General features: G+C 43.0%; 1 protein-coding gene across 1 annotated transcript; it reads right to left on the reverse strand.

The window, feature by feature from the left end:
- Positions 1-226: 226 nt before the first annotated feature.
- On the reverse strand, positions 227-20511 carry LOC119868239 (integrator complex subunit 6-like). The gene is made up of 5 exons (XM_038588399.1): positions 20373-20511; positions 2852-3028; positions 1285-1407; positions 821-915; positions 227-446 (listed from the first exon to the last, which is right to left on the reverse strand). The coding sequence occupies exons 1-5, from the start codon at positions 20494-20496 to the stop codon at positions 441-443; spliced, it is 525 nt and encodes a 174-aa protein (XP_038444327.1). The 5' UTR covers positions 20497-20511; the 3' UTR covers positions 227-440.
- Between the last annotated feature and the right edge of the window lie 6998 nt (positions 20512-27509).

Genomic DNA, 27509 nt, shown 5'->3' on the forward strand with positions numbered 1-27509 from the left:
AAATACAGAATTTTTAAAAAAAGAAGAACTGGATAGTGTAGAAGACAGTTATAAATACCAGCTAGAGGCCTGTGACCTGCTGAGGACCTAGGATATACTATAAGCTGATCATTTAAAGTGTTCCCACACTTCAGGGGGAAAACAAACAGACAACAAATTATCCTTTTAAATGCATAAAAAATTTTACTAACAGAAACTTATAACATTAAAGTTCCAATGCCTTTTCTTACTCTCAATAAGATAATTTTATTAACGAACATGTGCTAGAAAGCATCAACAATATCCAGTTCTATTCTAGGACAGCAAACTGGTTCTGGTTACTCACTGATAATTTTGATAACAGAATTATAAGTTTGGGGTGTGATTTGTCTTTGTTGAGGAAGTAGTCAGATTCTAATTTTTCTAGTACCTTCTCCAGGTGCCTTATTAAGTCTTGCCTTTTAAATCTGAAAATAAAGAAACAAGTCATTAACCAAAAGACACCCAAAGAATCCACAATGTGGGAAGCTCTGTGGGGGAGAGAAAGGGGAGCTTACAATCTACATGGGAATAGAAAATGGACCATCATGGTAAGGGATGAATCTGTAAACAAAGAATGTCAGTTCACAGTCAACACCTACCTCAAACTCCAGTATGAATAGAAGTCTCCTTGAACTTGGAAGAATGAGACTCAGACAATATCAATCTAAACAACTAGAGACAACATGAACTCTGAATGATAATGACCAGGGTTTGAGAAATGCCAGGCAGGGCCTGATCCCACCACGTGCCCAGCACTGCACTGGGCCCAATGTGCTATAGAGTTTCTCTCTATACCCACCTTGCTGTTCCCTTGACGGAAAATACAGCAAATTTTTTCCCGCAATTCCAGAGGTCCTTGCACTCCTTCAAGCAATTTGAAGACTCTTTCATATTCTGGAGATATTCAAAAAGAAAACCTTCAGTGTTTATAAAGTACGAAGAGGAAGTAGAACTCAACCTTGGTGTCTCAGCAATCATCCAAGGGCTAGAATGTTACAGAGCACATGTGCTCTCAATGCTTACATCTGGACACCCAAACATAACCACCAATGGAACTCTGGGACACAAAAACCAATTAAGAGATGAAAAAAAAGAACAAAAAGGTATACAGGGACATTTTAGTATAAGTAAAGAGGAATCATCCTAAATTATGTGAAAACCCAAGTCTGACAAAGGATGAGCCTCAAGAGGTCAGTTGAATCTAGTCTAAATCAGAATGGGAAAGACCTCCTGTAGTTTCACTGATAAAAATTCTTAACCTACTTTGTCCAAAACGTTGAATTTCCTTCTTTAATTGTTGTTTCATTTCAGCACTGATTTCCACTGGTATCTGCAATTTATCTGGCATTTCTCCTGACACAGACATTCCTGTGACCTTGGGGTCATCTGCAGAGAGACAGGTGGTAATGATTCTTCCCACCAGTGCATTACTACCAGGTTCCTGAAGCAGCCCACCCTTGATGACACTGGTTAAGTCATGAGGCAAAGAATCAAACTGACTGTGTGAAATGCCATCTCCTGCCATATTCATAAGCTCTGGTGTAACAGATGTTGACAAGAAGCCATCAGGTGGGGTTTGACCACTTTCCCTCCCCTCCCCACGGATACTGTGAAGGACAGGTGCATCTGGAAACCAGATTGAATGTGGAGCTGCAATCATGTGCATTTCAACAACCCCATACAGACATCCATGTGCTCCACAGTCTCTAAAATTTTCATTCATAGCAGGAGGCCAAACCAGACAGATGTATTAGACCTGAAAATTTGACCTCACAAAAAATATTACAACAAGGAAGTCTCCTATATTCTTGGCACTATGCATGCACACAGAAATGTACTATAATCAATTAAGAAACATTCGCAGAACCCTGGCACTCATGACTAATGTCACCTTGATGCCCTCTACAAGGTGAAAAGTTGAACATGTCACTTGATATCAGGATGCCTGATAACTGGCACTCCATCACTAAAAATTCCAGCCAGTAAATGATTATCCTCATCTGTCTTTTTCTTCTCAGACCAATTATTTTGTACACCAAATCCAACACATCTATTTCATTTATTCATCCTCCTCTGGCCCAGGCACCATGCCAAAAGCTGGGAGATTGGCAGGGAATGAGACAAACACAACAGACAGAAATGATCCCTACCCTTATGGAACTTAAATCCTCATAAGGAAGTCAGATGGTATGTGTAAAATGGGCAAAATGAATAACACAGTTTGACATTGTGTCAAGAAGGAATTAAGCAGGGATGTGATGGAGAGCAGGAGGGGAATCCTCCATGAGTGCCTGGTTAAGCAGGGCCCTCTGAGGAGGTGACCCCTGGGCAGAGCTGGGAACAGAAGACAGAACCGGCCTGTGCACACACAGAAGAGGAGTTCCAGTGGCCATGAGGGCCATGCAGGGCCCCTAGGAGGGGAGGAGCCAGGGCCAGGAACCAAACGATAGAGACAGAGACAGCAAGGAGAACACAGAGAGGACATGTAATGGCAGGAGAGGATGGCAGGGCCAGGTCATGTACCATGTGTAGATAACGGTGGGACTCAGGAATGACGACAGTATTAAGAGGAAAGAGAGAAAAGCAGAAAGAAGAATGAAAAGGCATATTCAAAAAGGAGAAAGAAACCAGTAGAGTGCAGAGTTTGGGAATCCAGGAAAGTTTCTAGGAAGGACATATGAACACCTGGTCCACTGTGGCTGAGAAATTGACGACAGTATCACCCAAAGCCGGTAAACTTGATAGAAACTGCTCCCACGGAGTGAAGGAGCCAGAGGCCAGGCTGCCTTAGGTCAGGTCTGGAAGGGGAGGGGAGGACAGACATCCTCACCTTCCAAGGACATGGCTGAGCCCCCAGGGTAGGACACTCCCTCTCCTTCCTGTTTCATTGACAGCAGGGCCATGCTCATCATTCTCTTAGATGGAGGAGGACTAATGGGTTCTCCACGACGTTTCATTTGATTTTCAGGCCCAACAGCAAACTCCTCTGCTTTATCGGACATCTTTCCTGAGAAGTATCATGAAACATGTTCCATTAGTGACAAAATTGCTACCATGCCAAAACTGCATTCTACCTATGGATATGCAACATGCATCTGCATCATTAATGTGAATGTTCCTAGGGGCCAATTTTACTGGGCCCCACAAACACGTTGTTCTCTGGAAATCCAGCCTAATTTCCATCCAGTCTATGGGAAAACAGAAGAAACTAATGTACAAGTGTAGTCCAAAGGCAAACACTGTACCTGACCAATCAGTTTGCTTACAAAATGTGGACCTCTCAGGCAGTTTAAATAAACACATGATTACATCTTTGAGGAAGTATAAACCATTCTGTGAAAACTGTTATCAGGAAAAATAACTCCATTTCCTTTCCTTATTTGATTTAAATGAATATTATCAGTATTGACTGAGTCTTCACAGAATGCCCCTTGTAGAGGGTAAAGGGAGATGAGTTGGAAATCTTTAATCCAATTGCTTCCAATGGCAGGGAGTTCAAACATGTCAGTATAGGAACCATGTGATGGGCACTTTTCAATGTTGCTAATAGATAAAATGGGACATATCAGTATGACAGACTAGCTGAAAGGTTTTCTAATCCTAGAATAACCCCTACATTTGCCACAACATTTTGGTATCAACTTGTGGTCAACACCCGTTCTGAACTATGGACAGTTCTCATTCAGAAGAGTGCAAAGGGGGAAATGATTGTCATGGAGCTTTTCATACCAGCCAGGTCCTCTTCTAAATGGTTTCCTTGTCCTGACTTATTTAGTATTTCACTAAATACTAATTGAGAGCTATAATTGCGGCAGAAATTCGGGGACAAGGTAAGGAGAAGATGTGCAGTCAGAAGGGATCCGCAAGCCCAAAGATTCTAAGGATTGGTGGGAGAGGTTGGCCATACAGGTGCTTCTCCCGGGTCACTAGGAGACAATCTTCAGTATCTATTCATGAATATTCTCTGGCTTTAAACAGACCATCTTATGACAGTGCTGAGATGAGGAGGGAGTGGTCAGCATAATGAGCTGCCAGAACAAGAACTGAAGGTCACTGAAATCCCTGACAGGAGGCTTCAGGTGCAATGGTCAACCACATTCAAAAATAACCCAGGAAACAGGAATGACTATCAAAGCATTTCAGTCTGCTCACTACTTCCCTCACCCTGCAACTGATATGCTTGTTTATCAGTGGATCTCTTGTAAAGGTGGTGAGTGCAAATCCATTTTTCTGAAAACTATCATTCCCTGAAAACTCCTTTAGTAACATTCTTTTTTTTTTCCATCCTAGACATGGACATTTATTAAGGCTCTGGCACCCGCCCCAGCAGCCGCCCCAGAGCAGAGTCAGTCACAGCTGGGTCTAGGGCTGGCACTGCTGTTGGAAGCGTCTCATTGTTCTCCTTACCCAGGGCATGAAGGCCGAAATCCTGGTGAAGACTGCTGGAGGAGTCCTCCTCCCATCTCCATAGGAGACAATACCCTGGGCCACGCCGTTACACACCAGGGGGCCTCCGGAGTCGCCCAAGAAGGCGGACTTCCGGGCCCTTGGGCTTCCCACACAAATCTGTGTTTGGCCGTTGAAGAAACTGAAGCGACGGGAGCACCTCGAATTGTTCTGCATGGTCAGCTGCACCTCATGGAGTTTGTTCGTTCTCCTGTTGAGGCCCACCAGGCCCCAGCCCACCACCGTGCACGTAGTCCCGGGTCTCAGCCCGGCCTGCGCCCGAGGCAGGGGCACCAGCCTCCTTTAGTAACATTCTAACTTCAAAATGCTAATTGCATTTAACTTTAAATACAAAATTTTAATTGCAGTTGAAGCGAAAATGTTGACAATCAGGGCCTGGACTAAAGTGGCTGTGTGAGGATTGAGCAGCATGGGAGCCTAATCCGTTCTGAAACCCCACTCCAGCCCAATCCAGAGAACATCCTTCCTTTGCTTTCTCAACACTTCTGTCTGGCATCATCCATTGTATCAGCTGAGATAAAATAGAGACACTTATAGAAAAATAGAGCTTACCAAAATTTTACTAGAGAAGAAGGAGAAAGTCTGACAAATCCTGTATCTGACAAAACAATTAAAAAAAGTAAAAATCTCCTATCGTGAAGACTTCCCTGATGAGTTCTACAAATATTTAGAGCAAAATAATATCAGTGTTATACAAACTCTTGGACTAGTTCCCAACTCATTTTATGATGCCAATATAAAACCTGACACCAGGGCAAGATGGCGGAAGAGTAGGGTCCCCAAGTCACCAATCCCCACCAACTTACCTACATAACTTTCAAATCATCCTGAAAAACTACGAATTTGACCTGAGATTTAAAGAGAGAACAACTGGAATGCTACAGTGAGAAGAGTTCACGCTTCTATCAAGGTAGGAAGATGGAAAAAAATAAAGAAATAAAAAGCATCCAAGGGGGAGGGGCCCAGCAAGGAGCCGGGCTAAGGCCCTGTGGCGAGTGCCCCCAGGACAGGAAAGCCCCGCCCCGGAGAACCAGGAGCTTCACCAATCTTTCCGGAGGGAAGGGCGCTCGCAGGGAGTTGGAGCAGGATCCCTGGAGGGGCGGGGATGCCCTCAAGCTCCCAGGGGAACTAACAGAGGACCTGCGCCCCTGGGGGAAAGCGAGCCACACACCACTGAGCTCCCTAAAGGGCTGCAGCGCCCATCCGGCTGGGCCCGGGAGCAACTCGGAGGCGGCTCGGGAAGAGGCGCCGTGCAGAGGGGGGCTGTGTGGCCCCAGGAGCACCTTGGGCAGCGACTTGGGCAGAGGCTCCACACGGAGGGAGCTGCACTGCCCAGGTGCACGATTCCAGCAGCGCAGGCCCCGGAGCCCAGGGGTGGGGAGACACAGCCCAAGATCCGGTGCTCCCCCCGGGGACAGGCAGAGGCCGGGAGTGCACAGGACAGCAAGGACTCCCCTGACGCTGGGCGGCCCCGAGCTGTGCAGATCAGCGGCCCCCACCCCCAGAGCATCCAGGCCCCTGCGGATTAGGAACTGCCATAGTTACTGTGGGAGCTGACTCTAGGGCTGGAGAGCTGGCCATCTCCACTGTTGTTGTTCCTCCTGGGGCCTCACAGGATAAACAACCCCCACTGAGCCATGCACCAGGCAGGGAGGCTGAGCAGCTCCCCCAGGTGCTCACACTTGAGAATCAGCACAGCAGGCCCCTCCCACAGAAGACCAGCTAGAAGGACAGGGGGAAAGCAAGTTATTGACCAAGCAACACTGGAAAGTTTCGGGGGAAGATGAGGGATTTACAGTATATAGAATCAGACCATACTCCCCCTTGTTTTTGTTTCCTGTTTCCTTCCCCCAGCCCCGTATTTTTCTTTTTTTCTCTCCTTTTTTTTCTCTTTTCTTTTTTCTCTTCTCTCTTTTTCGCCTTTTCCCAGTACAACTTGTTTTTGGCCACCCTGCACTGACCAAAAAGACTAGAAGGAAAAACACACCTCAAAAGAAAGAATCAGAAACAGTCCCTCTCCCACAGTTACAAAATTTGGATTACAATTCAATGTCAGAAAGCCAATTCAGAATCACTATTAAAAAGCTACTGGTGTCTCTAGAAAAAAGCATAAAGGATTCAAGAGACTTCATGATGGCAGAATTTATATCTAATCTGGCAGAAATTAAAAATCAATTAAATGGGATCCCTGGGTGGCTCAGCGGTTTAAGCACCTGCCTTCAGCCCAGGGCATGATCCTGGAGTCCCGGGATCGAGTCCCACATCAGGCTCCCTGCATGGAGCCTGCTTCTCCCTCTGCCTATGTCTCTGCCTCTCTCTCCCTCTCTCTGTGTATCTCATGAATAAATAAATAAAATCTTTAAAAAAATCAATTAAATGAGATGTAATCCAAACTAGAGGTCCTAACGATGAGGGTTAACAAGGTAGAAGAACGAGTGAGAGACATAGAAGACAAGTTGATGGAAAGGAGGAAAACTGAGGAAAAAAGAGACAAACAATTAAAAGATCATGAGGATAGGTTAAAGAAAATAAATGACAGCCTCAGAAGGAAAAAATCTACATTTAATTGGGGTTTCCGAGGGTGCCGAAAGGGACAGAGGTCCAGAATATGTATTTGAACAAATCATAGCTGAGAACTTCCCTAATTTGAGGACAGAAACAGGCATTCAGATCCAGGAAATAGAGAGATCCCCCCTAAAATCAATAAAAACCGCTCCACACCTCAACATTTAATAGTGAAACTTGAAAATTCCAAAGATAAAGAGAAGCTTAAAGCAGCGAGAGACAAGAAATCTCTAACTTCTATGGGGAGAAACATTAGATTAACAACAGACCTCTCCACAGAGACCTGGCAGGCCATAAAGGGCTGGCAGGTCATAGTCAGGGTCCTAAATGAGAAGAACATGCTGCCAAGAATACTCTATCCAGCAAGGCTCTCATTCAGAATAGAAGGAGAGATAAAGAGCTTCCAAGATAGGCAGAAACTGAAAGAATATGTGATCACGAAGCAAGATCTGCAAGAAATACTAAGGGGGATTCTGTAATAGACGAAGTCCAAGGAAAGAATCCACAAAAACAGGGGTATCATGATGACACTAAATACTATCTTTCAATAGTAACTCTGAACATGAATGGGCATAATGACCCCATCAAAAGGAGCAGGTCAGACTGGATAAAAAAGCAAGACCAATCTATCTGCTGTCTACAAGAGACTCATTTTAGACATAAGGACACCTATAGCCTGAAAGTAAAAGGTTGGAGAACCATGTATCATTCAAACGGTCCTCAAAAGAAAGCAGGAGTAGCCATTCTTATATCAGATAAACTAAAGTTTATCCTGAAGATGGTAGTAAGAGATGAAGAGGGACACTATATCATACTTAAAGGATCTATCCAACAAGAGGACCTAAAAATCATCAATATTTATGCCCCGAATATGGAAGCTGCCAAGTATATCAATTAATAACCAAAGGTAAGACACACTTAGATAATAATACACTTATACTTGGTGACTTGAATGTAGCGCTTTCTACAATTGACAGGTATTCTAAGCACAACATCTCCAAAGAAACAAGAGCTTTAAATGATACACTGGACCAGATGTATTTCACAGATATTTACATAACTTTACATCCAAACTCAACTGAATACACATTCTTCTCAAGTGCAAATGGAATATTCTCCAGAAGAGACCACACACTGGGTCACAAATCAGGTCTTAACCAATACCAAAAGATTGGGATCGCCCTCTGCATATTTTCAGACCAACATGCTTTGAAATTAGAACTAAATCACAACAAAAAGTATGGAAGGATTTCAAACACGTGGAGGTTAGGACCATTCTGCTAAAAGATGAAAAGGTGAACCAGGAAATTAGAGAAGTATTAAAAAGAATCATGGAAACCAATGAGAATGAAGATACAACCGTTCGAAATTTTTGGGAAGCAGCAAAAGCAGTCCTGAGGGGGAAATACATCGCAATACAAGCATCCATCCAAAAACTGGAAAGAACTCAAATACAAAAGCTAACCTTGCACCTAAAGGAGCTGGAGAAAAAGCAGCAAATAGATCCTACACCGAGCAGAAGAAGAGAGTTAATAAATATTCGAGCAGAACTCAATGAAATAGAGACCAGGAGAACTGTAGAACAAATTAACAAAACCACTAGTTGGTTCTTTGAAAGAATTAATAAGAGATAAACCATTAGCCAGCCTTATTAAAAAGAAGAGAGAGAAGACTCAAATAAAATCATGAATGAGAAAGGAGAGATCACCACCAACACCAAGGAAATAGAAACGATTTTAAAAACATATTATGAACGGTGATGCGCCAATAAATTAGGCATTCTAGAAGAAACAGAAGTATTTCTGGAAAGCCACAAACTACCAAAACTGGAACAGGAAGAAATAGAAAACCTGAACAGGCCAATAACCAGGGAGGAAATTGAAACAGTCATCAAAAACCTCCCAAGACATAAAAGTCCAGGGCCAGATGGCTTCCCTGGGGAAGTCTATCAAACGTTTAAAGAATAAACTGTACCTATTTTACTAAAGCTGCTCAGAAAGATAGAAAGAGATGGATTACTTCCAAACTCGTTCTATGAGGCCAGCATCACCTTAATTCCAAAACCAGACAAAGACCCCACCAAAAAGGAGAATTATAGACCAGTATCGCTGATGAACATGGATGCAAAAATTCTAACAAGATACTAGCCAATAGGCTCCAACAATACATTAAGAAGATTATTCACCATGACCAAGTGGGATTTATCCCCGGGATATAAGGCTGGTTCAACAATCTTAAAGCAATCAATGTGATTGATCATATCAGCAAGAGAAAAAAACAAGAACCATATGATCCTCTCAATAGATGCAGAGAAAGCATTTGACAAAATACAGCATCCATTCTGATCAAAACTCTTCAGAGTGTAGGGATAGAGGGAACATTTCTCAACATCTTAAAAGCCATCTACGAAAAGCCCAAGCAAGTATCATTCTCAATGGGGAAACACTGGGAGCCTTTCCCCTAATATCAGGAACAAGACAGGGATGTCCCCTCTCACCACTGCTATTCAACATAGTACTAGAAGGCCTAGCCTCAGCAATCAGGCAACAAAAAGCAATAAAAAGCATTCAAATTGGCAAAGAAGAAGTCAAACTCTCCCTCTTCGCAGATGACATGACACTGTACTTAGAAAAGCCAAAAGACTCCACCCCAAGATTTCTAGAACTCATACAGTAATTGTGCAGTGTGGCAGGATACAAAATCAATGCCCAGAAGTCAGTGGCATTTCTACACACTAACAATGAGGCTGAAGAAAGAGAAATTAAGGAGATGGAAAAATATTCCATGTACATGGATGGGAAGAATTAATATTTTGAAAATGTCAATGCTACCTAGGGAATTTACACATTTAATGCAATCCCTATCAAAATACCATGGACTTTCTTCAGAGAGTTGGAACAAAATCATCTTAAGATTTGTGTGGAAATCAGAAAAGACCTCGAATAGCCAGGGGAATATTAAAAAAGAAAACCATAGCTGGGGGCATCACAATGCCAGATTGCAGGTTGTACTACAAAGCTGTGGTCATCAACAAAGTGCAGTACTGGCACAAAAACAGACACATAGATCCATGGAACAGAATGGAGAATCCAGAAGTGGACCCTCAACTTTAGGGTCACCTAATATTTGACCAAGCAGGAAAGACTATCCACTGGAAAAAATACAGGCTCTTCAATAAATGTGCTGGGGAAAATTGGACATCCATATGCAGAAGAATGAAACTGGACCATTCTCTTACACCATACAAAAAGATAAACTCAAAATGGAAGAAAGATCTTAATGTGAGATAAGATTCCATCAAAATGCTAGAGAACACAGGCAACACCCTTTTTCAACTTGGTCACAGTTACTTCTTGCAAGATACATCCATAAAGGCAAGAGAAACAAAAGCAAAAATAAACTATTGGGACTTCATCATGATAAGAAGCTTTTGCACAGCAAAAGATAACGTCAACAAAACTAAAAGACAACCTACAGACCGGGAGAAGATATTTGCAAATGACGTATCAGATAGAGGGCTAGTTTCCAAGATGTATAAAGAACTTGTTAAGCTCAACAGCAAAGAAACAAACAATCCAATCATGAAATGGGCAAAAGACATGAAGAGAAATCTCACAGAGGAAGACATAGACATGGCCAACAAGCACATGAGAAGATGCTCCCCATCACTTGCCATCAGGGAAATACAAATCAAAACCACAATGAGATACCACCTCACACCAGTGAGAATGGGGAAAATTAACAAGGCAGGAAACCACAAATGTTGGAGAGGATGTGAAGAAAGGGAAACCTTCTTGCACTGTTGGTGGGAATGTGAACTGGTATAGCCACTCTGGAAAACTGTGTGCAGGTTCCTCAAAGAGTTAAAAATAGGTCTGCCCTACGACCCAGCAATTGCACTGCTGGGGATTTACCCCAAAGATACAGATGCAATGAAACGCCGGGACACCTGCACCCCGATGTTTCTAGCAGCAATGTCCACAATAGCCAAACTGTGGAAGGAGCCTCAGTGTCCACCAAAAGATGAATGGATAAAGAAGATGTGGTTTATGTATACAATGGAATATTCCTAAGCCATTAGAAACGATAAATACCCACCAATTGCTTTGACATGGATGGAACTGGCGGGTATTATGCTGAGTGAAATAAGTCAATCGAATAAGGACAAACCTTATATGGTCTCATTCATTTAGGGAATATAAAATATACTGAAAGGGAATAAAGGGGAAAGGAGAAAAAATGAGTGGGAAATATCAGAAAGGGAGACAGAACACGAGAGACTCCTAACTCTGGGAAACAAGAAGGGGTGGTGGAAAGGGATGTGGGTGAGGGGGGTGACTGTGTGACGGGCACTGAGGGGGGCACTTGATGGGATGGCACTGGGTGTTATGCTATATGTTGGCAAATTGAACTCCAATAAAAATAAAGAAATAAAATAAAATAAAATAAAACAAAATAAAATAAAAAGAACCTGATACCAACATCTGACAAGGACATGAGAAGAAAGGAAAATTACAGAATGATGGGGGAGGGGCAAGATGGCGGAAGAGCAGGGTCTCCAAGTCACCTATCCCCACCAGAAAATCTACGAATTCGGCCTGAGATTTAAAGACAGAACAGCTGGAATGCTACAGTGAGAAGGGTTCATGCTTCTATCAAGGTAGGAAGACGGGGGGGGGGGGGGGGAGGGAAGAAATAAAGAAACAAAAGGCATCCAAGGGGGAGGGGCCCCACGAGTGCCCCCAGGACAGGAAAGCACCTTCCAGGAGAAGCAAGAGCTTCACCAATCTTCTGGGGAGGAAAAGTGCTCGCAGGGAGTTAGAGCAGGACCCCAGGAGGGCGGGGCTGCCCTCAGGCTCCCTGGGATACTAACAGACACCTGCGCCCCGGGAAGAGTGCGCTGAGCTCCCTAAAGGGCTGCAGCACGCGGACCGCTTCAACCGGGAGCAGCTCAGAGGGGCTCAGGCGGCGGCTCCACGGAGAGGGAGCTGCACAGCCGGGAGCGCGAACCCAACAGCACAGGCCCGGGAGCACTGGGCGCCGGGGACACAGCCCAGGATCCAGCCTACCCCCGGACAGGCAGAGGCCAGGAGGGCCCAGGACAGCAAGGAAGCTCCTGCCCCAAGCTGAGCAGATCAGCGGCCCGCCCCTGGAGCCTCCAGGCCCCTGCAGACTGAGAGCTCATTAGTTACTGCGGGAGCTGAAGCCAGGGCTCCAGAGCTGGCCGCCACCACTGTGGTTGTTCCTCCTGTGGCCTCATGGGATAAACAACCCCCACTGAGCCTGGCACCAGGCAGGGGGCAGAGCAGCTCCCCCAAGTGCTAACACCTGAAAATCAGCACAACAGGTCCCTCCCCCAGAAGACTAGCTAGACGGACAAGTTCCAGGGGAAGTCAAGGGACTTAAACTATACAGAATCAGAAGATACTTCCCCGTGGTTTTTTTTTTTTTTTTTTTGCTTTTTGATTTCTGTTTGCTTCCCCCTCCCTTTTTTTCCTTTCTTTCTTTTTCTATCTCTTTTTCTTCTCTTTTTTCTTTTTTCTCCTTTCTTTTTTCTTTTTCTCTTTTCTTTCCTTCTTTCTCTCTTCTATTTTTCTCCTTTTCCCAATACAACTTGTTTTTGGCCACACTGCACTAATCAAAATGACTAGAAGGAAAACCTCACCTCAAAAGAAAGAATCAGAAACAGTCCTCTCTCCCACAGAGTTACAAAATCTGGATTACAATTCAATGTCAGAAAGCCAATTCAGAAGCACTATGATAAAGTTACTGGTGGCTCTAGAAAAAAGCATAAAGGACTCAAGAGATTTCATGACTGCAGAATATAGATCCAATCAGGCAGAAATTAAAAATCAATCAAATGAGATGCAATCCAAACTAGAAGTCCTAACAATGAGGGTTAATGAGGTGGAGGAACGAGTGAGTGACATAGAAGACAAGTTGATGACAAGGAGGGAAACTGCGGAAAAAAGAGACAAACAATTAAAAGACCACAAGGATAGATTAAGGGAAATAAAAGACAGCCTGAGGAAGAAAAACCTACGTTTAATTGGGGTTCCCGAGGGCGCCAAAAGGGACAGAGGGCCAGAATATGTATTTGAACAAATCACAGCTGAAAACTTTCCCAATCTGGGAAGGGAAACAGGCATTCAGATCCAGGTAATAGAGAGATCCCCCCCTAAAATCAATAAAACCATTCAACACCTCGACATTTAATAGTTAAGCTTTCAAATTCCAAAATATCAATCAATTAATAACCAAAGTTAAGACATACTTAGATAATAATACACTCATACTTGATGACTTCAATCTAGCACTTTCTACACTCAATAGGTCTTCTAAACACAACATCTCCAAGGAAACGAGAGCTTTAAATGATACACTGGAGCAGATGGATTTCACAGATATCTACAGAACGTTACATCCAAACACAACTGAATACACATTCTTCTCAAGTGCACAAGGACCTTTCTCCAGAATAGACCACATACTGAGTCACAAATCTGAACCGATACCAAAAGATTGGGATCGTCCCCTGCATATTCTCAGACCATAATGCCTTGAAATTAGAACTAAGTCACAACAAGAAGTTTGGAAGGACCTCAAACACGTGGAGGTTAAGGACCATCCTGCTAAAAGATGAAAGGGTCAACCAGGAAATTAAGGAAGAATTAAAAAGATTCATGGAAACTAATGACAATGAAGATACAACCGTTCAAAATCTTTGGGATGTAGCAAAAGCAGTCCTGAGGGGGAAATACATCGCAATACAAGCATCCATTCAAAAACTGGAAAGAACTCAAATTCAAAAGCTAACCTTACACCTAAAGGAGCTAGAGAAAAAACAGCAAATAGATCCTACACCGAGCAGAAGAAGAGAGTTAATAAAGATTCGAGCAGAACTGAACGAAATCGAGACCAGAAGAACTGTGGAACAGATCAACAAAACCAGGAGTTGGTTCTTTGAAAGAATTAATAAGATAGATAAACCATTAGCCAGCCTTATTAAAAAGAAGAGAGAGAAGACTCAAATTAATAAAATCATGAATGAAAAAAAAAATAAAATCATGAATGAGAAAGGAGAGATCACTACCAACACCAAGGAAATACAAATGATTTTAAAAACTTATTATGAACAGCTATATGCCAATAAATTAGGCAATCTAGAAGAAATGGATGCATTCCTGGAAAGCCACGAACTACCAAAACTGGAACAGGAAGAAATAGAAAACCTGAACCAATAACCAGGGAGGAAATTGAAGCAGTCATCAAAAACCTCCTAAGACACAAGTCCAGGGCCAGATGGCTTCCCTGGGGAATTCTATCAAACGTTTAAATAAGAAACCATACCTATTCTACTAAAGCTATTTGGAAAGATAGAAAGAGATGGAGTACTTCCAAATTCGTTCTATGAGGCAAGCATCACCTTAATTCCAAAACCAGACAAAGACCCCACCAAAAAAGGAGAATTATAGACCAGTATCCCTGATAAACATGGATGCAAAATTCTCAACAAGATACTAGCCAATAGGATCCAATAGTACATTAAGAAAATTATTCACCATGACCAAGTAGGATTTATTCCCGGGACACAAGGCTGGTTCAACACTCGTAAAACAATCAATGTGATTCATCATATCAGCAAGAGAAAAACCAAGAACCATATGATCCTCTCATTAGATGCAGAGAAAGCATTTGACAAAATACAGCATCCATTCCTGATCAAAACTCTTCAGAGTGTAGGGATAGAGGGAACATTCCTCAGCATCTTAAAAGCCATTTATGAAAAGCCCACAGCAAATGTAATTTTTAATGGGGAAGCACGGGGAGCCTTTCCCCTAAGATCGGGAACAAGACAGGGATGTCCACTCTCACCACTGATATTCAACATAGTACTGGAAGTCCTCGCCTCAGCAATCAGACAACAAAAAGACATTAAAGGCATTCAAATTGTCAAAGAAGTCAAACTCTACTTCTTCGCCAATGACATGATACTCTACATAGAAAACCCAAAAGCATCCACCCCAAGATTGCTAGGACTCATATAGCAATTTGGTAGCATGGCAGGATACAAAATCAATGCCCCAAAATCAGTGACATTTCTATACACTAACAATGAGACTGAAGAAAGAGAAACTAAGGAGTCAATCCCATTTACAACTGCACCCAAAAGCATAAGATACCTAGGAATAAACCTAACCAAAGAGGTAAAGGATCTATACCCTAAAACTATAGAACTCTTCTGAAAGAAACTGAGGAAGACACAAAGAGATGGAAAAATATTCCATGCTCATGGATTGGCAGAATTAATATTGTGAAAATGTCACTGTTATACATCCAGGGCAATTTACATGTTTAATGCAATCCCTATCAAAATACCATGGACTTTCTTCAGAGAGTTAGAACAAATTATTTTAAGATTTGTGTGGAATCAGAAAAGATCCCAAATAGCCAGGGGAATTTTAAAAAGGAAAACCATAGCTGGGGGCATCACAATGCCAGATTGCAGGTTGTACTACGAAGCTGTGGTCATCAAGACAGTGTGGTACTGGCACAAAAACAGACACATAGATCAATGGAACCGAATACAGAACCCAGAAGTTGACCCTGAACTTTATGGTCAACTAATATTCGATAAAGGAGGAAAGACTATCCACTGGAAGAAAGACAGTCTCTTCAATAAATGGTGCTGGGAAAATTGGACATCCACGTGCAGAAGAGTGAAACTAGACCACTCTCTTTCACCATACACAAAGAGAAACTCAAAATGGATGAAAGATCTAAATGTGAGATAAGATTCCATCAAATCCTAGAAGGGGACACAGGCAACACCCTTTTTGAACTCAGCCACAGTAACTTCTTGCAAGATACATCCACGAAGGCAAAAGAAACAAAAGCAAAAATGAACTATTGGGACTTCATCAAGATCAGAAGCTTTTGCACAGCAAAGGATACAGTCAACAAAACTAAAAGACAACCTACAGAATGGGAGAAGATATTTGCAAATGACCTATTAGATAAAGGGCTAGTTTCCAAGATGTATAAAGAACTTGTTAAGCTCAACAGCAAAGAAACAAACAATCCAATCATGAAATGGGCAAAAGACATGAAGAGAAATCTCACAGAGGAAGGCATAGACATGGCCAACAAGGACATGAGAAGATGTTCTGCATCGCTTGCCATCAGGGAAATACAAATCAAAACCACAATGAGATACCACCTCACACCAGTGAGAATGGGGAAATTAACAAGGCAGGAAACCACAAATGTTGGAGAGGATGCGGAGAAAAGGGAGCCCTCTTACACTGTAGGTGGGAATGTGAAATGGTGCAGCCACTCTGGAAAAATGTGTGGAGGTTCCTCAAAGAGTTAAAGATAGACCTGCCCTACGACCCAGCAATTGCACTGTTGGGGATTTACCCCAAGGATACAGATGCAATGAAATGCCAGGACACCTGCACCGATGTTTCTAGCAGCAATGTCCACAATAGCCAAACTGTGTAAGGAGCCTCAGTGTCCATCGAAAGATGAATGGATAAAGAAGATGTGGTTTATGTATACAATGGAATATTACTCAGCCATTAGAAATGACAAATACCCACCATTTGCTTCGACGTGGATGGAACTGGAGGGTATTATGCTGAGTGAAATGAGTCAATCAGAGAAGGACAAACATTATATGTTCTCATTCATTTGAGGAATATAAATAATAGTGAAAGGGAACATAAGGGAAGGAAAAAGAAATGTGTGGGAAATATCAGAAAGGGAGACAGAACATAAAGACTCCTAACTCTGGGAAATGAACTAGGGGTGGTGGAAGGGAAGGAGGGCCGGGGGTGGGGGCAAATGGGTGATGGGCACTGGGGGGCACTTGACGGGATGAGCACTGGGTGTTATTCTGTATGTTGGCAAATGGAACACCAATAAAAAGTAAATTTATTATTAAAAAAAGAAATGAAAATTACAGAATATTTTTCCCTCAAAATAGATACAAAAATTCTAAACAGAAGGTTAGAAATGAAAAACATGAATAGACAATAAAAGATAGACATCATGTCACAATGTAGTGTCTTCTATGAAGGCAACATTGGCTTAAAATTTGAAAATCATTCAATGTTAAGTATATTTAGGGAAAAAACAAGAACAAATTCCATTATTAATTTTATAGATGGGTCCAAGTTCAAGAGTTGCTCATGATTAAAAATGATCAGCAACTTAAAATAGAAGTCAGTTTCCTTATCCTAATAGAGAGTTTCAACCTCAAAGAATCCTACAGCAAACGTCACTTAATGGTAATAAACCACTTTTTACCTATATTTACACCCAAGCCAAGGATGTCCACTATTTATTCAAGGATATATGGGAGTCATTAAAAGTGCAGCAGTACTAAGAAAATATATTAAATACAAATTTTGGAAAGGAGGAATCAAAAATGGCACTCACAGATGGCATTTTTTTGAACATAGAATATCCAAAAGGATATAAAACAATTAGAGTTAATAGGTGAACAATAGCCAAGTTACTGGATGTAGACGCAAGAACCAAAAACCATATCTATTTCTGTGCAATAACAGAATTAGTCAGAGAAAGAAATTTAAACTACCATTGAAAACAGTGTTAAGATCATCTAAACCAAAAGAGTAAATGTAATGAAGGCTGTGCTGGAGCACTACACATAAAACATAAAACTTCACCAAAATGTGTTAAAGACCTCAGTAAATGGGGAGATAGAAATTTTGCATGGATTGCAAGACTCATTACTAATCATTATTGTCATTTCTGTCCAGAATAATTATTGCAATCATATTTAAAATGTAAATAATTTTTTATTTAAAATTGAAAATTTTGGGTGGGAATTGGTGAGCTCATAGTAAACAGTATATGAATATCAAAGGGCTTAGAGTAGCTGAGACCATCTTTAATCAAAAGAACGAAGCTGGAAGATGCACAGTGCTAGGGAGCTGACTCTGTGGTATTGGAGTAAGGGTAAGCAGAATCACCAGTGTGACAGGACAGAGAGTCTAGAAATAAAGCTGGAAATAGCAGTTTCTACATTGCTGATATTGGGGCCTGCAAAACTTTGTGGTCATTCAGTACATCCATCTGCTCCCTATGGGGAACTGTGCCTCTGCTCTGACCTCCTTCTTGGCCATACAACATCACTCTCCAACAAATAGGAGATCTAGAAGAAAACTTAGGATATTACCTTCGTGGCTTTCGAGTAGGCAAAGCTTTTGAAAAGAATAAAAGCCCTGACCATGAGAATAGATCAATTAGACCTAACTGAGAATTTCTGTTCATCAAAAACACACTATTAAGAGAGTGACATGGTGGGGGGGGAGGGGCGGCGCCTGGATGGCTCATTTAGTTATGGGCATGACTCTTGATTTTGGCTCATGTCATGACCTCAGGGTTGTGGGATCAAGCCCCATGTTGGATTCCAGGCTGGGCATGGAGCCTACTTGAGATTCTCTCTCTCCCTTTCTTCCTGCCCCTCTCCTTTGCTCATGTGCATGCTCTCTCTCAAAAAAAAAAAAGTAGAAAATGACAAAACAAAACAGATCGGCAGAAGATGCACAAAATTAGGTATTTAAATACATGTAAATATAAATATATGTTGAACTACAAATCAATTTTAAAAATACAAATATTGGAAAAATAAAAAATAAAAAAAATAAAAAATACAAATACAAATATTGGGACGCCTGGATAGCTCAGCGGCTGAGCATCTACCTTCAGCTCAGGGCGTGATCCTGGAGTTCTGAGATGGAGTCCCACATTGGGCTCCCTGCATGGAGCCTGCTTCTCCCTCTGCTTATGTCTTTGCCTTTCTCTCTGTGTCTCTCATAAATAAATAAATAAATAAATAAATAAATAAATAAATAAACAAACAATTAAAATTAAATATAAGTAAATAAAAATACAAATAGCACCGTAAAATATGGGTAGAATCCTGGAAAGGCTCATCATAAAAGACATACATGAATGGCCAATAAACCACATTAATCACCACAAAATAAATTTAGTCATAATGAGAGATCCCTGCAAACCCACCAGGGTGGCTGAGATTTAAGATTGCCTATATAGCAAGTATTTGTGACTATATAATGCAATGAACTCCTATGTATTGTCATCCCCAGTTTCTCACCTTGATGCCCAAAGTCATACTTAAAAATTTAGATTGAACCCTTGCAAGACAGACACACAAATCAAGAGAAGTACTCCAATCCAGGCTGAGACAGAGCATCCAAGTAAGAACAAACCACCCCAATGTGCATTACAGCACCCAATTAAGACCTCAATGCAGACTGGGACAGACCATATCAGGGAGAATCCACCCCCTAAGGCCGACACAGAGCCCCCCAAATGCTCCCCAGCCAGGGCTGAGATACCCTAGCCAAGGAAGTGTAGCCCCTACCCCCTACCTGAGGGAAATGAAGTGCCCAAGGAAGCACCTCACCTAGGGCTGAGAAGGGGCACTGAAGGCACAGCCCCTCTTCTGGGGAGAGATGGGCCTTCCCAGGGAGAGTCTCAGCTCCCCAGACCTCAGAGGGAGCGCCAAGAAAGAGCCTAAAGCCCCAGTGCTGACAAAGCATCCAAGGCGAAGTGCTCTCCCTACCAAGACTCAGAGCCCCCTATGGAGAGTTCCCTCCAGTCTTAAAGCATCCAAGGAGCAGCACCCATGAAAGACTGAGGGATTGTCAGGGATTGAGATTCTCCACCATGGACCAGCTGAACACCCGAAAAGCCCAGCGTCACCATGGCTGACACAAAGCACCCAAGGAAAAGAGCGCCCTGGTTCTGAGCTAAGCACCAAGAAGAGTGTCTCACAGGCTGAGGTAGACGCCCTCAGGGAGAGGAACCCAAGGGCTGGGGTAATGCACCCCAGGAAACATTCCCCTCACAGAACTCGAATGGAGCTTCAGGAAATACTCCCTCCTTGCCCCTGCCACCCCGCCCTCCCTCTCCACTGCCCTTCCCGGGCCCCTCCCCCCGCCGCCCTCCCTCTCCGCTGCCCTCCTGCCCCCACCCACACCCCACCCCTGCTCCCCCCACACCCTGTCCCCGCCCCCCCACACACCCCGCCCACCGGGTCGCCGCTCTCCCCCATTTCCTCTCTGCTGCCCTCTCCACTGCCGCCCCACAATTCTTCTCCGCTGCCTTCCCCCCAGCCCCCTGCAGCCCACCCCACCCCCCGCCTCCCTCTCCACTGCCCTTCCCCCTGCCCCCCGCCCTCTTCTTTGCCACTGAACCCCCAAACCCCCCAAATCTCCACCTCCCCTGAACACCCACCTCCGGCATAGGATTAAGATAATCACCCAAAGTCGCGTCCCCACACGGGTCCTGAGAGAGTTCCACAAAGAAAGTCCCTCGCAGAACTCGGAGACAAAACCAAGGAACAGCCTCCTCTCCAACATGGCGGAGATAACCTGCCCAGAACATGCCTCCCCCTGAGTTCAGATCACAACCAAGCAAATGCCTCCACAGGCTGAAGTAGATCCCCCGGGAACACACCACAGCCAAGGAAAAGGCACATCCAGGGCACAGAGAGCCCCCAGGGAAAAAGAATCCACACTCCCAGTGGGAAAATCCTCACCTTGTTCCAGGAGCCCGTCGAGCACCTCACACAACGGCAGTAACGCCTCTCAGGTGGAACTTTCTAGAAAGCGCCCTCTGGGAGTTCCTGGAAATACGCCCCCTGGGGGGTCTGGGAGTGCTGTGCACAGATTGCTGCCATGGGAGAAGACGCTGATGTATTACTACTGCCCCAAGGAGTGTAAGGGAAGCTGCAGGCCATGGGAAGCTGCTGACCACACTGCCCTGCAGCTATCCGTCCTCTGAGAAGCAGTGGGTGGTGCGGAGCCAGCTGCTGGACAAGCCATGAGCCTCCTCAAGAGACTGCCCTGCCAGAATCAGGAAGCGAGTCTTTCCTGCTGTGTTTTAGGCGCCCCCTGCAGGCAGAACTCGGTCACACAAGCCACAGGAAAAAAAAAAAAAAACATTTAAAGGAACCAGAACATTTTTCAACGGGTTAAGCTAGCATTGTGAATTTGGAGCTAAGAGGGAATAAATCAAAACTGGTGTCCCTTATTTTTTTTATTTTGTTTTTATTTTTTAATTTATTTTTTATTGGTGTTCAACTTGCCAACATATAGAATAACACCCAGTGCTCACCCCGTCAAGTGCCCACCTCAGTGCCCGTCACCCAGTCACCCCCACCCCCCGCCCACCTCCCCTTCCACCACCCCTAGTTCGTTTCCCAGAGTTAGGAGTCTTCATGTTCTGTCTCCCTTTCTGATATTTCCCACTCATTTTTTTCTCCTTTCCCCTTTATTCCCTTTCACTATTTTTATATTCCCCAAATGAATACAATGGCACTGCTGGGGATTTACCCCAAAGATACAGATGCAATGAAACGCCGGGACACCTGCACCCCGATGTTTATAGCAGCAATGTCCACAATAGCCAAACTGTGTAAGGAGCCTCGGTGTCCATCAAAAGATGAATGGATAAAGAAAATGTGGTCTATGTATACAATGGAATATTACTCAGCCATTAGAAATGACAAATACCCACCATTTGCCTCAACGTGGATGGAACTGGAGGGTATTATGCTGAGTGAAATAAGTCAATCAGAGAAGGACAAACATTTTATGGCCTCATTCATTTGGGGAATATAAAAAATAGTGAAAGGGAATAAAGGGGAAAGGAGAAAAAAATGACTGGAAATATCAGAAAGGCAGACAGAACATGAGACACTCCTAACTCTGGGAAACGAACTAGGGGTGGTGGAAGGGGAGGTGGGCGGCGGGTGGGGGTGACTGGGTGGCGGGTACTGAGGTGGGCCCTTGACGGGATGAGCACTGGGTGTTATTCTATATGTTGACAAATTGAACACCAATAAAAATAAATTTATTTTTTAAAAAAGAAGCATCCAAACTGACTTATTCTGCATTTGGAAGAACCAGGCTCTGTGGTGGCTTCTTATCATCCAGAGAACTTTCACTTCTTTGCTAATTTAACTGTATCTACTGACTCTCCTCACCAAAAAGTACTCTTATACATGACACTTGGTATACAATTGCAGGGGGCTATCCTGGTTTAAATTTATTTTATTTTTTAAATAGGCTCCACACCCAGCATGGAGCCCAATTCGGGGCTTGAACTCATAACCCTGAGATCAAGACCTGAGCTGAAATCAAGAGTCAGAGGCTTAACCCACTGAGCCACCCAGGCAACTCTAGATTTGCTCATTTTATCTATAGCAGAGCAGAATAAGGGGGGGTAGTTTAAGCAGACACAAGTTATCCTGGGTACTATTCTGTTTCATTATTTTTCTGTAAATGAGAAATTCTGTACTCAACTCACAAAGGGTCCTATGGAATAGTGTTTAGGGTGCAGCCTCCAGACTCAGGCCTAGATGCAACCCCTTTACTTCTGACTAACTGGAGCAAACTATCTAAATTCCCTTTCTTGGTTTTTACATCCATAAAATGTACATATAAACAGTATCTTCTTCCTGTGGCTGTTTTGAAAATTAAAAGGGCAGAAGTGTGGGTAATGGAGGGTGTGTGCTCACTTCCCTAACAGACATAGACTTGCACCTGAACAGGTGTAGGAATTAAGTGAGAACTAGCTTTCACAGTATTAAAGTACTACCTAATAACCTATTCATTATGCAATAAATACCTTCGTGTAAGTCAGACTTGCGATTTTCTTTTTTTTTTAAGATTTTATTTATTTATTCATGAGAGACACAGAAAGAGAGGCAGAGACATAGGCAGCGGGAGAAGCAGGCTCCACATGAGGAGCCTGATGTGGGACTTGATCCCAGTACCCCGGGATCATGAGCCAAAGGCAGATGCTTAACCACTGAGCCACCAGGCACCCCAAAACTTGAAATTTTCTTAATCAACCAAAGTCCTTCACAAAAACTTGTCCATTATCAGCAGATCGGATATCCTTTGGTTTAACCAGTGTAAAAGACCCCTCTAGGGAATATCATAAGCATTTCTGTATGTCTGAGGATTCAAACCCTGCTTTAAATAAAGCAAATAATAAATAAATAAATAAATAAATAAATAAATAAATAAATAAATAAATAAAAAAGCAAATAATTTCAGTTACTCCTGAGCTTTTCATTTATGTATTAATATTTGACCCTCTTAAAATCTTAGTGAATGATTCTACATTTATTATGATTGACTACAATAGCATTCTGCCAGTGGAAGCTGTCCACTTGCTGGCCTTGTTCTGAGTTCTAACGCACCCACAAAGCATTAAAGCCACCGGAAATATCTTTTTCCAAGTGTGTCATTTCAAACACCAAATCCTGAGGTGTATGCCTGGGCAGCCTTGTACATCTGTAACCTAGATACATTCCTCTGGCAGTAATGAAGGTGAGTGGTAGGGATCTCCACCAGGAAGCAATGTCTGATCCTGCCAGGAGGGAAGTTAGCAGAGAGCTTCCAGCTGTGGTACGTTAGAGATCTGCTGCAGCATTTGAGCTGAGGCCATGCTCTTCCCAGGCTGTCCCCAGCCAGTGACTGAGAAAGATGGGGGACTTTAGGCACTGGCCAGCTGTCCCACGTGGGCCTCCTCTATGGGAAATCATGGGACCAGAGGTCCCCACAGGCCTGGCCAAGACTCTCTCATAGCTGCACTGCTGCCCAAGATTCTTCATACCCAATCCTATGCCTTGTCCTCTCACAGGTGTTAAATCAGCAGTATGACCTGAAGGCTCTCCCTACCTTCTCCTGTCCTCTCTCCCCTTTATCCTTCACAGACATTACCCACACACACACCAAATATATCTTGTAAATTTAATTCCTTATTGACATCTGCTGGCAAAAGGGTCCACTTGGTACAATTCCTAAATTAATTAATAATTACTAAATGCAAAATAGGATGGATAGTCACTATCATGAACCTAAAAGCCATATGAAAGACATAAATATATCACACAAGCTCAAGGAAATACTAATTATTCATGTCATAATCTGTCTTGTAAGTATATTTTTGGAAAGCCATGTCTCTCTGTTTCAGGAATTAAACTCGTATCTCTATTCCTAAATGTAGAATATTTCCAGTAAGATAAAGGAGTTAGTATGCTGCACATCTATTTCATTTCTAGAAACTCCATGATCAACTACCAATGCCAAAGTTCTCTGGGAGTCAGACTACTCTGATTATCATACCAGCTATAATGTTCATTATGAGAACTGCCTGCTTGGTCTTTGGCTGATAAGTGGTGCCACTTGGCTCTGGCTCCTCAGATTCCAATCATGACCATTGTACTTATGGATGTTAGAACTGTCCATAGAGCTCTTCAAAGATGTTGGGACTCCCATTATAATTAATTTTTCTCAGCCTTGGTGAAAGATGTGTCACCTGGAATGTCCAGAGGTAGATGAGCAAATATTAAATGAAAAATCCACTCTAACATAATTTCCCAGAACCTTTGGATACCTCACACCACAATCCACCAAGGAAGTTCTTACATTTCTCCTTAATTTAGAGTAGGTTACTGTTGGTCTTATTTCACTCAACCAATCAAGCAAACTACTGGAGCCAGCCCAAAAAGCAAAAAGATTTAATTCCCAACCTCATTTTAATAATTCCAAATTCGGGGCACCTGGGTGGCTCAGTCAGTTAGGTGTCTGCCTTCAGGTCAAGTCATCATCCCAGGATCCTGGGATCAAATGCAGAGTTGGGCTCCCTGCTCAGTGGAATCTGCTTCTCCCTCTCCTTCTGCTCTTCCCCTCCACTACTGTTACTGCATGTGTGTGCTCTTTCTCTCTATCAAATACATAGATAAAATCTTTTTTTAATTCCAAATTAAGAAATGTGGCTTGATCCAACTTTATATTGTTTCCACTTTCATCCTCTACCTATAAGGGCCATTCCCAAACAATTACTCCCAGTTGCTGGCTATATGTATTAGAACAAAAAACTTAGTTTTTCTGTTATTGCACAGTCTCAGTGGGTGAAGGGTGTGCCTCACTCTCTGTACCTGTCAGGACTTGAGTCTAGTTATAGTTCTAGAAGCAAAAAGGGATGGAAGGTGCAACTCCTGAGGAGGATCTGAGTGTCCTGGAAGGGGACTAGCTCAGAAAAACTAGGTCAGGTTCTTCAGAAAAAGAGAAAATTAATCTTCTTGTGCAAGAGTGGTAGAGTGCTTACTAGCAGAGAACACTCACAGAACTTAGGGGGTCAAGGCAAACAACTTCATGGGAATGGACGAATATATCCCAATTATAATGTCAAGATTCTGTTCCTTTCTACTCTGTGCCCTAATAGTAATAGTAGACATCCTATGAATTTGGGATTCGATGTGTTGCAATTAAGTGTTGTGGATTGAATGTTTGCATCCTCCCAAATTCATATATTGGAATCCTAACCCCTAATGTAATAGAGATGGGGCATTTGGGAGGTAATTAGGTCATAAGAGTGGAGCCTTCATGAGGGCTGCTAGGTGAGGAAACCAGAAAGAGGTCCCTCATCAGAACTTGACCTTGCTGCCACCGTGATCTTGGACTTTCCAGACTCCAGAAATGATAGCAGTAAATGTCTCTTGCTTAAGCCTGTTGCCAGTATTCTAGGATAGCAGCCCAAATTTAGACATCAATACCCTTAGAGGATTATACTTTGGGTCTGGTTTTCCCAAATCTCAGTAGTGTAATTACTGGATGTAATGGCTCCTTTGAAGGCAAACTGAGAATCCTGCAGGTACTATCTTAGACCTTGGGCTGGAAATGTGAGAACTCGTGCTCATCATTGTCTTTCTCTGATCCTCAAACACATTTAAGAAGCCACCAACTGACTCCGTGATACTTTTCATTGTATCTAGAATGTTCGAAGGTAGCAAACACTTGGTAACCCAAAGCCTGGTTTTTTACAAGCACTTGATTAAAGGGAGATAAAATTCTTAAATTGAATGACTCTTTGCCATTTCCTGTCACACACTATAAGTAGCCTTTTTTTTTATTTTTATTTATTTATGGTAGTCACAGAGAGAGAGAGAGAGGCAGAGACATAGGCAGAGGGAGAAGCAGGCTCCATGCACCGGGAGCCTGATGTGGGATTTGATCCCGGGTCTCCAGGATCGTGCCCTGGGCCAAGGGCAGGCGCCAAACCTCTGCGCCACCCAGGGATCCCTCTTTAACACTGGAAACAGGGGTGCTAATGCTTTAAATCTAAAGGGATTAAAAAGATATTCCAGAAACTGCAGGACCAATTCAGAGAATTATCCTTAAATTTAGCCTTCTCTGGAACCTCTCTCAGCACCAGAATCAGTATCAGCCACAATCAGAGAAAGTAGAACCAATAGGACATATACATATATGTGCATGTCTATGTCTGTATGTACACATATATTCATATATAATACATAACTTTAAATATACATAATATATAATAAAATGAGCTGTTACATGGAGTTGGCCTTATATGGTATTTGGAGGTAGTCACATTGTCTGTAAGGCTATTGTCTCACATAGAATGCTGAAGCAGAGTGAACATTCAAGAAGGGGAGACCAGGCCAGGCTGGCACCTATAAGCACCAGCTGGAACTGCATACGGATTAACAGAAACCCATGGCCATTCCTGCCTCTGACCTTACAGGCAAGGGTAACCTATAGAAGCAGAGGCTTTGGAAGGGAATGGAATTCACACTCCCGGGCCTGGAGTCAGAGAAGCTAAAGTCACATCCGAGGAAGAAAGAACAACCAGTTAGGTGAATCAGCAGATTAATCACAAAGTGCAGAAGCCACAAAACTGTCACTGCTCCCCTCTGTCCCTGAAAATCCCCAAGAATCTCCCTTGTGTTCTCCTCTACCCAGAAACACACAAGAGTGGATACTGTGGCAATTGCACTTCAGCCCAGCCACCTCATCATATGACAAAGGCATGGGATGGCCATTGTTTGAAGGCAGACATGTGGAATTCCTACAGCAGAGAAGGGACCCCAGAGTAGGCAGCTAATAAATAAACAGGCATATTCATTGATCACTCTGGGAACATACTTATCCTATGACCAGGTGGAATTTGCCACAGTGGGGCTTTGAGGTAGGTGAGCTGCTTATCTGGGCAGTTTTGTTTAACCTTCCTATTGTTCGTTTATCAGCTGGCATTTAGGTGAGCCCTCACAGCAGATTTGATCCTACCTTTCTTAACATAAACTAGCAAGATTGCCTGATGTGCTATATGAACTGTCAAGCATGACAGTTCAGTTTCCTATACTTTAGAATTTAAAAAAAGATACCCTAACTGGGGCACCTGGGTGGCACAGTCGGTTAAGCACTTGGCTCTTGACTTCAGCTCGGGTCACTATCTCAGCATCATGAGATCAAACCCCACGTCAGACTCCCCATTCAGCATGAATCCTGCTTAAGACTCTCTTTCCTTCTGCCCCTTCTCTCTCTCTCTCTCTCTCTCTCAAATAAATAAATAAAACT

Source organism: Canis lupus, chromosome X (genome assembly GCF_011100685.1).
Source record: "Canis lupus familiaris isolate Mischka breed German Shepherd chromosome X, alternate assembly UU_Cfam_GSD_1.0, whole genome shotgun sequence".
NCBI lineage: Eukaryota > Metazoa > Chordata > Mammalia > Carnivora > Canidae > Canis > Canis lupus.

Excerpts from the sequence above, each read along its gene's own strand:
- LOC119868239 (XM_038588399.1), bottom strand. The coding sequence starts at position 20,496 with ATGTTCTGGGCAGGTTATCTCCGCCATGTTGGAGAGGAGGCTGTTCCT. Across the intron at positions 3,029-20,372 it reads GTGTGGGGACGCGACTTTGG|GAAAGATGTCCGATAAAGCA; the intron begins GTGATTATCTTA and ends GATACTTCTCAG. Across the intron at positions 916-1,284 it reads AATTCAACGTTTTGGACAAA|AATATGAAAGAGTCTTCAAA; the intron begins GTAGGTTAAGAA and ends GAATATCTCCAG.